The sequence below is a fragment of the Petaurus breviceps genome, unplaced genomic scaffold (assembly GCF_028583685.1).
Source record: "Petaurus breviceps papuanus isolate PSGF00001 unplaced genomic scaffold, PetGlider_PUasm1.0 178, whole genome shotgun sequence".
NCBI classification, from domain to species: domain Eukaryota; kingdom Metazoa; phylum Chordata; class Mammalia; order Diprotodontia; family Petauridae; genus Petaurus; species Petaurus breviceps.
Window position 1 is genome coordinate 8,367,192 of NW_027185777.1, and position 13,660 is coordinate 8,380,851.

General features: G+C 40.8%; 1 protein-coding gene across 4 annotated transcripts in view; it reads right to left on the bottom strand.

Moving 5' to 3' along the window:
- The window catches only part of RSU1 (Ras suppressor protein 1), a 245,625-nt gene that overhangs the window by 181,127 nt on the left and 50,838 nt on the right, over nt 1–13,660 (bottom strand). For all 4 annotated transcript variants that reach the window (XM_069086253.1, XM_069086252.1, XM_069086255.1 and 1 more), the window contains one exon: nt 7,761–7,881. In XM_069086253.1, coding sequence (XP_068942354.1) covers nt 7,761–7,881 — 121 coding nt within the window. The remainder of the gene's footprint in view (nt 1–7,760; nt 7,882–13,660) is intronic.

The following is a 13,660-nucleotide window of genomic DNA, read 5'->3' on the forward strand; positions in this document are numbered from 1 at the left end:
TATTGAAATATCAAAGAAGGAGTGAAAAAAATCCACGGACATAAATCTAGGGGTTTGGCTCAATGGGGCTGTAGGCATTAGGTGCCATCTGAATCTCAAGCAAAGCACCTGTTTTATAATTAAGAAAACAACATGACTAAGGTACGGTTGCCACCTGCTGACATTTGACCTAAATTGCAGGTTCTGCTTGGTTTGGGTTTTTTGTTTGCTTTTGCTTTGGGGTTTATTTTTTTTAAGATTCAAAAGTAACTACCTCTTCTAAAAACTAAAACTCTGAAATCCACCATTTGAAGGGATAACAGTCACTCCTGTTATTGATACAGTTGGTGCTGATGACTGTGCATGTGGGAGGCCCACAAGCAGGGCTGGCCAAAGGAACACATCCAAGACCCACAGAGGCACAACTTTGAAGGCGGGTGGCTAGGAAGCCTAGCAGCCTGTCTTGCAGATGGATGGTTGCTGCTTAACCAAATGCTTGAGCTGTACTGTGGAGAGAAGAGAGAGCCAAAGCAGTCACAGAGGATGCCCCAACCAGTCCCAGCTGCAGCCTGTCAGGTAGGCGGGATGTCCTCTGCTAAGGCAGGAAAAGGAACTACACTGGCTTAAGGACAATTTAGACCTGAGCAAGAACTGGTGGTGGGCCAAGGATGTCAAATCTGATCATGAACCTGGTGGTCCAAGGAAAGCAATGAGAACCATTCTTTGTCTGCTTGACAGAGAATATGGCAACATTCTAGCAGCATGATCATAGGTCAAGTCAAGAAGGGCCTCTCCTTGAGGCCACCTAGTCCAAATCCCTCATTTTGCACATAAACTAGGACCAAGAAAAATTAAATGGTTTGCCAAAAACAAATCTGGTTCTTGGCTGTATGGAACTGAGTCCCAATGTTCTAGAAAAGGGAGCGTAAAGAAAGGAAGAAAAGGTGGTGAAGTAGGAGTATGGTTACTGCTAAGACACAAAGGGAAGGTAGAATCTAGAGGGAGGGCAGCTGACCACGTTCTTAAGGCTTCATGCTCACATGGGACAAGGAGACATTGCCCCCCATATTGTAAGAGGGGTCACTGGGAAGAGGGATTTCAGAGACTGAACAAAGAGAGAGCATGAGCTGTGTCTCTACCTAAATGGAATGACCACATACATCATGGGGAAGAAATACTTAAGTGGTCCTTTGTGGTGTCTGGAGAAGTGAGCTGGGACCAAGTGCAGTGTAGGGCCTCTCTGTTTCCGTGACTAAGCAGGGGAAGGACAAAAAAATTTTTAGATGGGGGGGGCAGAGTCAAGATGGCGGAGTAGAAACAGGACTTCCGCGGGGCTCTGGCTTCCACCTCCAATTCATGTAAAAGGCGACTTTGAACAAATTTTGGAGATACAGAACCCACAAAATGACACAGAGAAACCAACATCCTGCTGAAGACAGCCCAGCAGGCCGGCAGGAAGTGGCCAGCTCAGTGTTCTGGGAGCCGACCCCAGCCCGCGCAAGCTGGAGGTCCTAGCCTCGGGGTGCCCACAGCCAGCCACCAGCTGGAGGGACTTCAGATCACTAACAGCTGTGGTGGTTTCCAGAATTATCAACACATAGATGATAAGGACAAAGTGAGAGGTCAGTGCAGTGTGGACTTTGGGATCCAGTAGTTTGGAAGTGTGGTCAGCCTTTGCTCCTGGGGTTCCAAGGTGAGAAGTGGCTGAGGTACACTGGACATGCAGCCACAACCATGAGGCTGCTTCAGAGCTCCTGGTCTGCAGATTGTAGGGGGACCAGGCAACAAGTCTGAGGGGTAATCGCTCTTGCTTTAGCCTGCTTAGATCTGGATTGCTGTCTAGGGTGGCGGTCCTGGGGTGTGTGACCAGTGTGCCAAAGCATGTGGAGGCTTCAGAGGGGGCACACAACTAATACCTTTGGTAGCTGAGAAAATTCCAGCAATTGGGACGAAGCTCCCCTGTCTGGTAGCAGAGTCCTACTGTGGCAAAAAGCCCAAAAGTCAAGTAATTGAGTGGCAACATGATCAGGCAAAGGAAGCAATGCAAGCAGAGCAACCCAACTTTACGCTCCTATTTTGGCAACAAAAAGGATCAAAGCATGGAACAGGAGGAAGACAGTGAAGTCAAAACTCCTGCACCAAAAAATTCCAAGAAAAATATGAGCTGGTTACAGACCAGAGAGGACCTTAAGAAGGATTTTGAAAATCAAATAAGAGAAGTGGAGGAAAAATTGGGAAGAGAAATGAGAACAATGCAAGAAAATTATGAAATGAGAGTCAACAACCTGACTGAAGAAAATAACACCATAAAAAACAGATTAACTCAAATGGCAAAAGAGACTCAAAAAGGCAATGAGGAGAAGAATGCCTTAAAAAGCCGAATTTGCTGATGGAAAAAGAATCTCAAAAGCTCACTGAAGAGAATCATTCCTTCAGAATTAGATTGCACCAAATGGAAGCTATTGACTTTATGAGAAATCAAGATACTATTAAACAGATCCAAACAAATGAAAAAATAGAAGGCAATGTGAAATATCTCATTGGGAAAACCACTGACCTGGAAAACAGATCCAGGAGAGATAATTTAAAAATTACTGGACTACCTGAAAGCCCTGATCAAAAAAAGAACCTACAAATCATCCTCCAAGAAATTCTCAAGGAAAACTGCCCTGATGTTTTAGAACCAGAGGGAAAAATAGAGGTTGAAAGAATCCACCAATCACTTCCTGAAAATGATCCCCCCCAAAAAACTCCTAGGAATATTATAGACAGGTTCCAGAATTCCCAGATCAAGGAGAAAGTATTATAAGCACCCAGGAATAAACAATTTGAATATTGTGGAAACACAATCAGGATAACACAGCATCTGGCAGTTTCTACACTGAGGGATCAAAGGGCTTGGAATATGGTATTCCAAAGGTCAAAGGAGCTGGGATTTAAACCAAGAATCACCTACCCAGCAAAACTGAGTATTATGTTTCAGGGGAAAATATGGTCATTCAGTGGAATAGAGGACTTTCAAGCATTCTTGATGAAAAAAAACAGAGTTGAATAGAAAATCTGACATGCAGATACAAGAAGCAAGAGAAGCATGAGAAAGTAAATAGGGAAAAGAAATCATAAGGAACTTATCAAAGTTGAACTATTAACATTCCTACATGGAAAAACAATAATTGTAACTGATGAAACTTTTCTCAGTATGAGAATAGTTGAAGGGAATAGAAATGTGTGTGTATATGTATGTATATATGTATATACACATACATATATGTCTATATAGAAGGGTATATGAATACATATGTGAGTGTGTGTATATATGTCTACAGGTATAGATAAAGGGCACAGGATCAATTAAATAGGAAAGGATGATACTTAAAAGGTGAAATTAAGGGGTGAGAGAGGAATATAATGAGAGGAGACAGGGAGAGACAAAATGGGATAAACTATCTCATATAGAAGAGGCAAGGGAGTTACAATGGAGGGGAAGAACAGGAAGGCAAAAGGGAATGGGTCAATCTTATTCTCACTGAATTTGGCTTAGGGAGGGAATGACATTTCATATGTATATATATATATATATATCTATATATATATATAGATATATATAGATATATATATATATATAGATATATAAGATAGGGTATCTCAACCTACAGGAGAGTAGGGGGAAGGGGATGAGAGGGGGGAAGATGGAAGGGAGGGCAGGCTGGGGGAAAGGGAAGTCAGAAGCACCCACTTTTGAAAAGGGACAGGATCAAAGTAGAGAATAGAACAAGTGGGAGGTGGGATAGGAGGGAGGGAAATATAGTCAGTCTTTTACAATATATCCACTATGGAAATGCTTTGCATAGCTACACATGTACAACCTATATTTTGGGGTGGTTCGTAGGTAAAATCAGGGAGAAAATTTGTAAGTCAAAATACTACGAAAAAAGAATGATGTAAACTTGAAGTTAATAAAACACTTGATAAAAAAAGAAAGAAAAACAATTTTTAGAGGACTATAAAATTTAAAAAAAAATTTTTTAAAGCAGACACAAAAAAGTCTTTAAGTCTGTTACTCTACAGCCATAAGCCTCTACCACAGATATTCTTAGCCTGGGATTTATGAGTCTATTTCTTTAATATTTTGGTAACTGTATTTCAATATAATTAATTGGTTTCTTTTGTAATCTTGTCGTACTTTATGCATTTAAAAGCATTATGCTGAGAATGGATACAAAGGCTTCACCAGTCTGCCAAACAGGCCCATGACTACCAAAAGGCTCAAAATCTCTGTTGTAATAAAAGTGGTAGAGAATGATCACAAGTAGAAGCTGGGTTTCTGAGTCAACCACCTTCAGACATACACAGAATCAAAGCCTCACAGTTATCACGATGGCATGCAGTGCCCTCATAGTCTTGGGCTTAGCAATAACTGGCACTGTTGTGCTATAGGACCCACTCAACTCACATACCCAGAAGACAGGGGGAGGACTCTCAGTCACTTCTCCAAACAGAGGATTTATACTAGGGAGATTCCAGTATTACTGAAGGCTTCTCATGGAGATATAGACTGAATATCTGCTTCCTACACAGGATTTAGAGCTTTTGTAATGTCCTTCACTACTGGACTCTAGATGGACATCCCAAGACCTCTTCTATGTTATTCTCCTTTACACGCACTCTAGCTTTATCTCAACTGTTTTGCAAAGTCTTCCCCAAACTGGGTTTTCTCTCTCGGGCTACCTTAACTTCCCACAGTTCAGTGCAACTCCCCACACTCACCCTAATGCCTGGAGTATCCTCTCTCCTGACCTCTGCCTTGCAGAATCTTAGCTTCCTTATAAAAAATCCTTCTTGATTCCTTTGAGTTGTTACTGCTCTCACCCTGACTAAAATTATATTGTATTTCTTTATAGGATGACAGATAAAGAGTTGGATAGGACCTTGGCCACCATTTGATTAATGTGTTCATTTTACATAAGAAAACTGAGGCCAAAATGACCAAGGACAAACAAGTAAGTGCGCATCAGAGGTGGGATCTGGCTCCAGACCCTCCCAGGGCTCTTTCCACTGGATCGTTTAGAACTTAACAGAACATAACATCCTGGATGGCAGGAATGGTTCAGTTTTGGTCCAAGTATCTCCAGCTCTTACTAGAGTACTTGTTGAATTGAACTGTATTTCTCTTTTCTCCTCCTGTCCCCTCTGGCTTCTAAACTCTGCCAGTATTGATGCTGTTTTCATCTGTACTCCTGAAGTTCTGAATACCTCATGGAATTCAATTTGGCAAGTTCTCCAATTCCCTCAGTGGATTCTGGGAATCATCCTACCTCATGAAGCCTTCTTGGCTGAATGGACAGGAGGCAATGATTTTTCTCACCTCCCAATGACCTACAAACATCTCTTGGCACAAAATCTATGAGTGCTTAATACCATAGTTAGCAAAAAGTTCATTTAAGTATGCATGGACTTGACTCCTCTGGGCAAACTGCATCTCAGTATGTTGGATGACTGTATAATAAACTCCTATTTGTCCAGAATATATGAGGAATCAAGTGTTCTTTAAGGTTCATTAAGACACAAACAAATAATCTACATTTATTTCTAAGACCTGGAAGAAACCTATGTTTCCAAAAACCAGGAAGAAAATAAACTGTAATTGGACCCAATTTTATATTTATTTTCACAATTCAGCATGTAGTCAGCATCTCTACCTGTGGTCCTTTGAAGGTCAATGGCATGAACATCAATTATCACTGTTCAATACGAAAAATGCTGGAGGTTTTAATTCTTTTTCTTATCTGGATAAAGACAAGTTTGCTATATCATGACACAGGCTTCACATAGTTCTGGTGCATGTCTGATTTTCCATTGTTGCTTCCATCTCAAAAGGGACCCCTTCATTTAACTTGCCTAATTTAGTGCTCTTTTATGCAGGAGGACTTAACACCACTTGAAAAGGAAGAGACACATTCCTTATTAAAAGTTGTCTTTAATTCCCTTCTACAACTTAAAGGTTTTATTCCTCCTTAAAAAACTCCTTCCTTGTCTTTAAAATACTAAATATAGAGAGCTTTACTCAAGAAACATCAAAAGTTAAAACCACAAGCAGTTATGAAAGACAAGAGAACAAATTCTAAACAAAGAAAAAAAGTGGAAAAATGAGTCCCAAGCTCACTAAAATAAGGTACTTGAATATCAACTTTTATCTGATTTTCTTAAGCCAACTGAATGAGTTCACTGAACTATAATCTCAGGGGTTTGTTTTGGTCTAGGTTTGTAACGACATCGGTATAGGGAACTCCCGGTGTGTAAACTTCTTCCACTTATGAACATTAGTGATAATTCATCTGTAACTTGTAATCTTAGAAAGCTGTGGGGTGGGAGGGAGTGAAGAGAGGAAAAAAGGAGAAGAGGAGGGGAGACAGAGAAGGGGAAGGAAGGGAAGGAGAGATGAGGGAAACAGGAAACAAAGCCAGGGCGAAGGAAGGGGAAAGGGGGAAAATGGGAAATGAAGGAAGAAAGTGTGTTGCATCTTTTTGGGGCCCCTCTCTCCCTATCTCTTCACTCCTCCCCTCTTCTCCTACGCCCCTCCCCAACAAATGGCAGATTATTTCTTCAAAACCTAAGAAAAGTAACAGGTCTAAAAGTATGCCCATCCCATATCTCCTTTAAGTGCTGTTGCTCCCTTTCCAGACAGCACAGAAAAGAGATGCCAGCAGACTTTGAAGGGTTTTTGTTTCCTTTCACAGCTATGGTTCCATCCAGAAACAAAGAAACCCTCCAACCAAATTCACTGTGTAAGGAAACAGACTAAAAAAAAATTCAATGACTTCAGTGAATGAAATGATTTTCATTACTTCATATTAAATTTATATTTTACCTGGAGAGTTTCTATTGTCTTTTTCTGAAACCCTCAACTTAAGGAATAATGGCTATCTCATTTCAGATTACCATACACAGAGAATAATTCGCTTGAACAGAGAAATCCTGCTTAATATATGAGGTTGAATGTCCAAGCTCCTTTCTGAAGCCAGGTGGCATCACAGAAAGTGTCCCGCCTAGCTGTCATGAGACTTGGATCTAGCTCCTAACTGGGCCTGGGTCAGACTGGAGCTGGGTGACCCGAGGCAAACCACCACCTCTATGAGAGCCTCCATCTTGTCACTTATGAAAGTAAAAATCCCCTTTGTAGTGGCCACCATGAGGTGGTTCCCAGTATATGAAATCCAAAAGAAAATCATAGAGCCCTACAACAGTGTAATAAGCTTACTTCTTACCACTGTTTCTGTAACCTCAAGGGCAGGAGGATCCTCTTTTCACTTTTGTAGCCTCTCTCGTGGGAATGTTGTGAGAATTAATGAGGCAGTAAATGATAAAATGGCTCCTATGATCCTTAGTAAGAGGATAGAGTGAACTGTTTCCTATTTTCAAATATGCAGAGAACATTCAGCTGTGTTACTACCACCCCCACAGCTCCTGATCAAGTACCCCAAAGTACAGTAACACTGTGAATTAGTAGATAAACACCTTGGTCATGCCTAAGTGAAATAAAATTTTATTGGAGAAAAAATATAACAAAATGTTTCTATCAGGGCTCCCACCAATTAACTTCTCAATTAGCTACCAAAGAAATGCACACCAGGTGGGCCTTTTCAAAGGTTGCATTTGAGTAATAAACCCTTAAAAACAAAACTTTCCCAGTGTTAGACACGATAAGCCTGGTGATTGTCATGGCTTAGCAGCCCCTCCCCTGCTGACCTGTCCTCTGCTCCCCTCCCTTCTCCAGTACGCACCCAAGGTTCAGGTGTTTGAGTTTCTGCAGGCTGCTGATCTGCGTGGGCAGCTCTTCAATCTGGTTATTGAAGAAGTTCAGCACTTCCAGATTCTTCAGCTCTGCCACGTTCGGAGGCACAGCTGTGGAAACAAAATGTTGAGCGTGAACGTGGAAACCTGACTCCCAGCAAGGACGCCAGCAACACTTTTTTTTTTAACAATGAAAGAGAGTTGTAACTCCAATATGACCATCTCTTTCACATGTAACTGTCTGTTCACATCACTTTTGGTTCGGCATCTTCCAAGAAATAATCTCCCCCTTTGGAACTGTGCAAATATCCTTTCTCACAGAATATGCTTAACAAACATAGATGGCGTAGAAGGGATGGGGAAGAAGGGCCAGAAAAACGCAAAAAACCCCACCCTACTACAAGAATACCGCAGTGTCAGAAAAACAGAGTCAGCCAAGGGAATACTTGGGAGCCTTGTACAAACACACTTTTTTTTATCTCTTCTCTAATGAATTTTTTTTTTTTAAGGTAAGGGCTTTCCTAACAAGAAGGAGCAGAAGCCCGAATCCCTTCCTGGGGGAATGATCCATGAGTATGACTATTTAAATAATCTACCATCTGAATAGCTGTCTGCTTAACATTTCACTAAATCACAATTTAAGTTCCATCTTAAATGATGAACTGTTCAACCAAGCCAGTTTTCTGATTTTCTCTTGGGTAAAAGATTATGATCAATACACACAAAAAAAGGTTACATCAGATTAGCAACAGATCAATGCATGGTTATTATCTAGAAATAGGAAAAACCAACTCAGCAGCACGATATGAATGCTATTGTGCCGATCAAAGGTCTCAGGACAACACTAAGGACCTGAAGGGAATATTTTGAATACAGATTAAAAACAACAACAACAACAACAACAACAAAAACAAACCCCCAAAAACCTAGATCAGCTGCAGGGATACTTACAAATAACAACAAAACCAGTGAAGATAAAAATGGCTGACATCTTCAGATCTGAAAAGTATTTTACACATATTATCTCTCATTTTCATGCAATCTTGTCAGAACAGTCCTGCTATTATTATTCTGATTTTTGAAGATGCAGAATTCGAGACTCAGAAAGACTAAGGGGCTCTTTGGGAGTCATGCATCTAGTGACCTTCCAGAGGTACAAAGTTCAATAAATGTCTGAGGCAGTATTTGAAGTGAGGTCTTCCTGATTCCAAGTCCAACAATACCATCTTACCAGTAGAAACATGTACTAGCTATTTGTCCAGGTGGTTGAATCAAGGGACATCAAGAACTTTTGTCCTCATTCCTACGTAAGTATTAGTATTCATAGACTCCATAAATGAGAGAAGAAAGTGTGAAATTGGCATGTGCTATCACAGAGACTGAAAAAGTTAACTGCATGCATGGCTGACTATTGTCCCTTAACTGAGGAGACTGTCCTTCCTTGGACATTATAGCAAAGGGGAGTGGTGTGTCTGTGTGTCTATGTGTGTTTTCCAGAGAAGCAAGTAGTAATCAGTATTCCTGAGAAGTTCTCACCAGCCCTTCCACACTTGGCATGGTCCCAGTAGGAATAAAGCTGACCATGGTGAAGCATGTGGGGCGTGAAGCCAAGCCCTAGGACTTGGGTCCATCACTTTCATTTCCATAAAAACTCACACATTCATGGTCTGTTTCCTTTTAGAGGGAGGTCTAGTAGAAGGAAAGGGGAGGTTGTCTGGCACTAGAGACTATAGGAGAACATGAATCAATGTGGGTTTAACTACCAAAAAAAGAAAGGAAAACAGAGTTCCAGGGGGTCAATGGCCCAAATCTGGATTTTGTTCCTGACATAGCTGGGGGCTGCTCTGGTGAATTTTAATGGAAAATCTAGGGGGCTGGAAGGTGTTATCTCCAATTGTGCCTTCTGGATATGGACTTTCTATATTGCCTTTGTACACAATTATGCTAGAGGAAGCACCATTTTGGGTATGGCCAAAGTAACAAAGAAGCCCACAGGATTCAGTTTCATTCACTTTGTGGTAACTCACCACAACAAAGCTAAGTAAAAATGATATTTAATCGCATGCTTTGTATAAATTAGACACTCAATAAATATTTGCCACCTGAGTAGCTGCAAGTTATCTTATCTATTAACAAGAAGTTATCTACCATGCAGGTTTAAAATCAAAAAGCCTTCTCAAGTACAGTATCAAGTACAGATCTCCTACAATTTGCCCTTCATCCTCTAGCTACCACAAAGATGTCTTTCACCTCGCTCCTCTTAGTTGGGTTAAGAATAAGGAAGGCTGGTGAAACCAGGAGAAAATGATGATTTTGATTAAGCCACAAACCAAGAATAATGCAGCCAGAATTACTGCTGCTTTCTCAAAGTCCCTCTGCCAATACAATTAAACACTGGTCTGAAGGTATCGCCTTTTTTGACAGGATGAGAGATTATTTCACTCTCCTTGCTAAATCAGTCCAATTTAAAACCACAAATTATGCTAAATGTGATTTAGGGCTTTGTTTTGTGGACACAAACAATAACCCCACATTCAATTTACTTGAGCTCTCCTAGACATTTGGTGTGCATAGGAATGTTGTGTCAAGGATTCCATTTCATCTGTAAAGAAACCTCTTTGCCCCAGACAACATGACCGACCCAATATTCTGTCCCAACTATGAAATTTATTTCCTAGCCACCTTAAAACCCAAATGACATTAATCTTCAGGCTCGAATTTTGTAAGTAGTATTTATAAGTAGCTATGCCATTATCAAGTCTGTTGTTCAATTGTGTCCTACTATTTGTGTCTCTATTTGGGATTTTCTTGGCAAAGATATGAGATTGATTTGTCATTTCCTTCTCCAGCTCATTTTACAAATGAGGAAATTGAGGCAGATAAGATTAAGTGACTTGTCCAGGGTCACACAGCTAGGAAGTATATGAGGCCACATTTGAACTCTTGAATTCTTGACTCCAGGGTCAGTGGTCTATCCACTGTATGACCTAGCTGCCTATTAGAGATGGAAATTTCAAAGCACATTTTTGTCAGACTATTTACACTGAAAATAACAATTACATATTTACAGAATATTTTACCATTTCCAAACTGCTATCCTTTCAATGACCTGAGGTACAGGTTGCACCTAAGCAATGTTCTGAAGGAATCTGGGGATTCTTTCAGGGAAAGAAGAGCGGAATCAGTGTCCCAAACATGAAAGAAGAGAGTACATGCAAAGACATGGAAAGGTGTTTCTGGGGATCTGCTAAAAGGCCAGTCTGAATGGCATGAAATATGGAGGAAAGTGAGCAATATTAAAATAAGACTAGAAAGTGGGTGGCTGCCAGACTGTGGAAGGGTTTGAATGCCATGGTGAGCAGTTTATATTTGATCCCAGAGGTAAAAGGAACCTATTGAAAACTTCAGAAGTGAGACAGAAAATCCAGAAAGGGCTTTAATAGCTAACCAAAGGAATTGATCATTTAAAGAATGGTGGGATTCTCATAGCAGTTTCTCTTCAACTGAAAGTTGGATAACTATTTATTAAGAATATTGTAAAGGAAATTTATTTTCAGGACTTTTTGAACCATATAACTTTTTTTTTTTAAGAAATTGGGGTTAAGTAACTTGCTCAAGGTTACATGGCCAGTTATTTCTGGGTGTGGTGCTAAGTATCTGAGCCCGGATTCGATCCCCCAGGTCATTCTGACACTGGTGCCAGTGCTCTTACTCACTGTGCTACCTGGACGCCCTGAACCATATAACTTTTGATGTCCCTTCCAAAACCAATATAGGAATACAGATTTAGGGATGGATGGATCATCCAATGTCACTGAGCCCAACCCCATTATTTTACAGGTGAGGAAGCTGAGAGACAGGGAAGATGAATGACTTACCTTATCACACTGATTCCATGAAGTGATACTGTGCCTAATTTTTATAAGAGTAATAATGATAACACCTAGCAATTATAGAATGCTTTCAGAATGCTTTACAAATATTCTCATCTTATCCTCAAAAAACCACAACAAAACCCCTGGGAGATAAATGCTATTATCCTCCCTATTTTATTTTATTTATTTTTCGCTTTTTGGAGGGGTAAGGACAGGGCAATTGGGGTTAAATGACTTGCTCAAGGTCACACAGCTAGTAAGTGTTAAGTGTCTGAGGCCAGATTTGAACTCAGGTCCTCCTGACTTCAAGGTTGGTGCTCTAGTCACTATGACACCCAGCAGCTTCCATCCTCCCTATTTTAAACATTAGGAAACTGAGGCAGTTAGAAGCTAAATGACTTGTCCAAGGTCAGCTGGCTAGTTAGTGTCTGAGGCCAGACTGGTTCTCCTGCCTTTCTGACTCTGGGAGTCCAAGGTCACAGAGGTATGTGGTATATCCAGGTCCCTTCCGACTCTAGGTTCTGTCCCCTTCCCAATGATTAGAAATCATTCTGATCACTTTCCTTCAAGGTGCAGCTCAAGCATGAGCCCCACCATGTAGCTAAGCTGCTAGTATGTTTGTTTTTCCCCTTCCCCCCAAATTCTAAGAGCACTCTGAACTGTCCTCAGCATTCTTCACCACAAATTTTGCATTATGCTTCTGTATAAGTCACCTCCCTTCAGTGGAATGTATGCTCCCAGAGGGAAGAAACTATTTTGTTTCTGTCTTGTTATACATACTGCCTTGCACAAAGTAGGCACTGATATACGACTGCTAAGTTAAAGGAGTAAAGTATTATGAAGGGGAAGATGAGGAACAATTATGTCCCTTAAAAAGCAAGTACCAGAGTCTGCAAGGCATTAGCTGTAACTCAGATAAAACCTGGCTTTGTCCACAAAAAGGCAGCTAGTTCAAAGTATATGTCACATAAATAAAAAATGGCTATCATCTAATTTTGACATGAGGTTTTATAAGAATTATTGTGAAAATCTGGGGCTGATAATTTGAAGATGCTTCTAGAAAATGTATGAAAAATAAATGATGGAGAAGAAAAATGTTAAGGAAAATGATGACATGGTAGCTAAATCAATATTCAGATGTAAACTTGACCTATTTGGAAATGTCCCCCAGCTGTCAATCAGTTAAGTTTCTGTACTATCCAGTGAACAAAGCTATCAGACATGAAGTAGGCCAGTGAGACAAGGAGTGGCTTGCTACCTGTGATGGGCAAGCACAGAAGTAGTTCACACCTTGTTTCAGCTATTGAATTAACACCTTGTTTCAGTTCAAGTTTCTTTTGAGCCCTGTATCAAGTCTATTAAGAAGCAGAAGGTGTGAATCCCACAACTTGTGAAACCTAGAACTCATGAACTCCTGCAACAGAAAGGGGAGGAGATAATGACCACATATAAGGATAATTTACAGGCTAGAGAAAAAAGAGCTGAGAAGCAGACTCTTGAGGTAGCAGAGTCAAAAAGGAGAAAACTTGTGGTATACCCGCACTCTGTTTGTCTGCTCTGTCTGTGTTGATATTTGTTTGTGATACTTTGTACAGAAGCTCTGGGACCTTACTGGAAGCCCTGAAAGAGGATTATCTGGTTGTATGTTTATAGAAGTCCTAGAGGAGGGTTTTGGAGATCCTGGGACTTGACTGATGATTTGTGCTGACCTCGTGGACCTTGTTTGTGGGTCTGTGTTGATTTCTATGTTGATGATTTGTGTTGAGTTCTCAGACCTTGTGGGTGGGTCTGTGTTGATTTCACAGGCAGACAGTGAATTGATGATGGTGCCAGCAATGTGTATGAATATTATTGTGGCTCTTTCAAGCTTTGTCTTCCCAGAAACAGGAACTGTGAAGGACTTGAGGTGGACTGGACACTGTGAACTTCAATACGGAACAGGAACTCAAGAACTGGAGGAGCTGGACAAGGAACTGGGAGCTGCCTGCCTTTAAGCCCAGGTGACAATTGGAGCT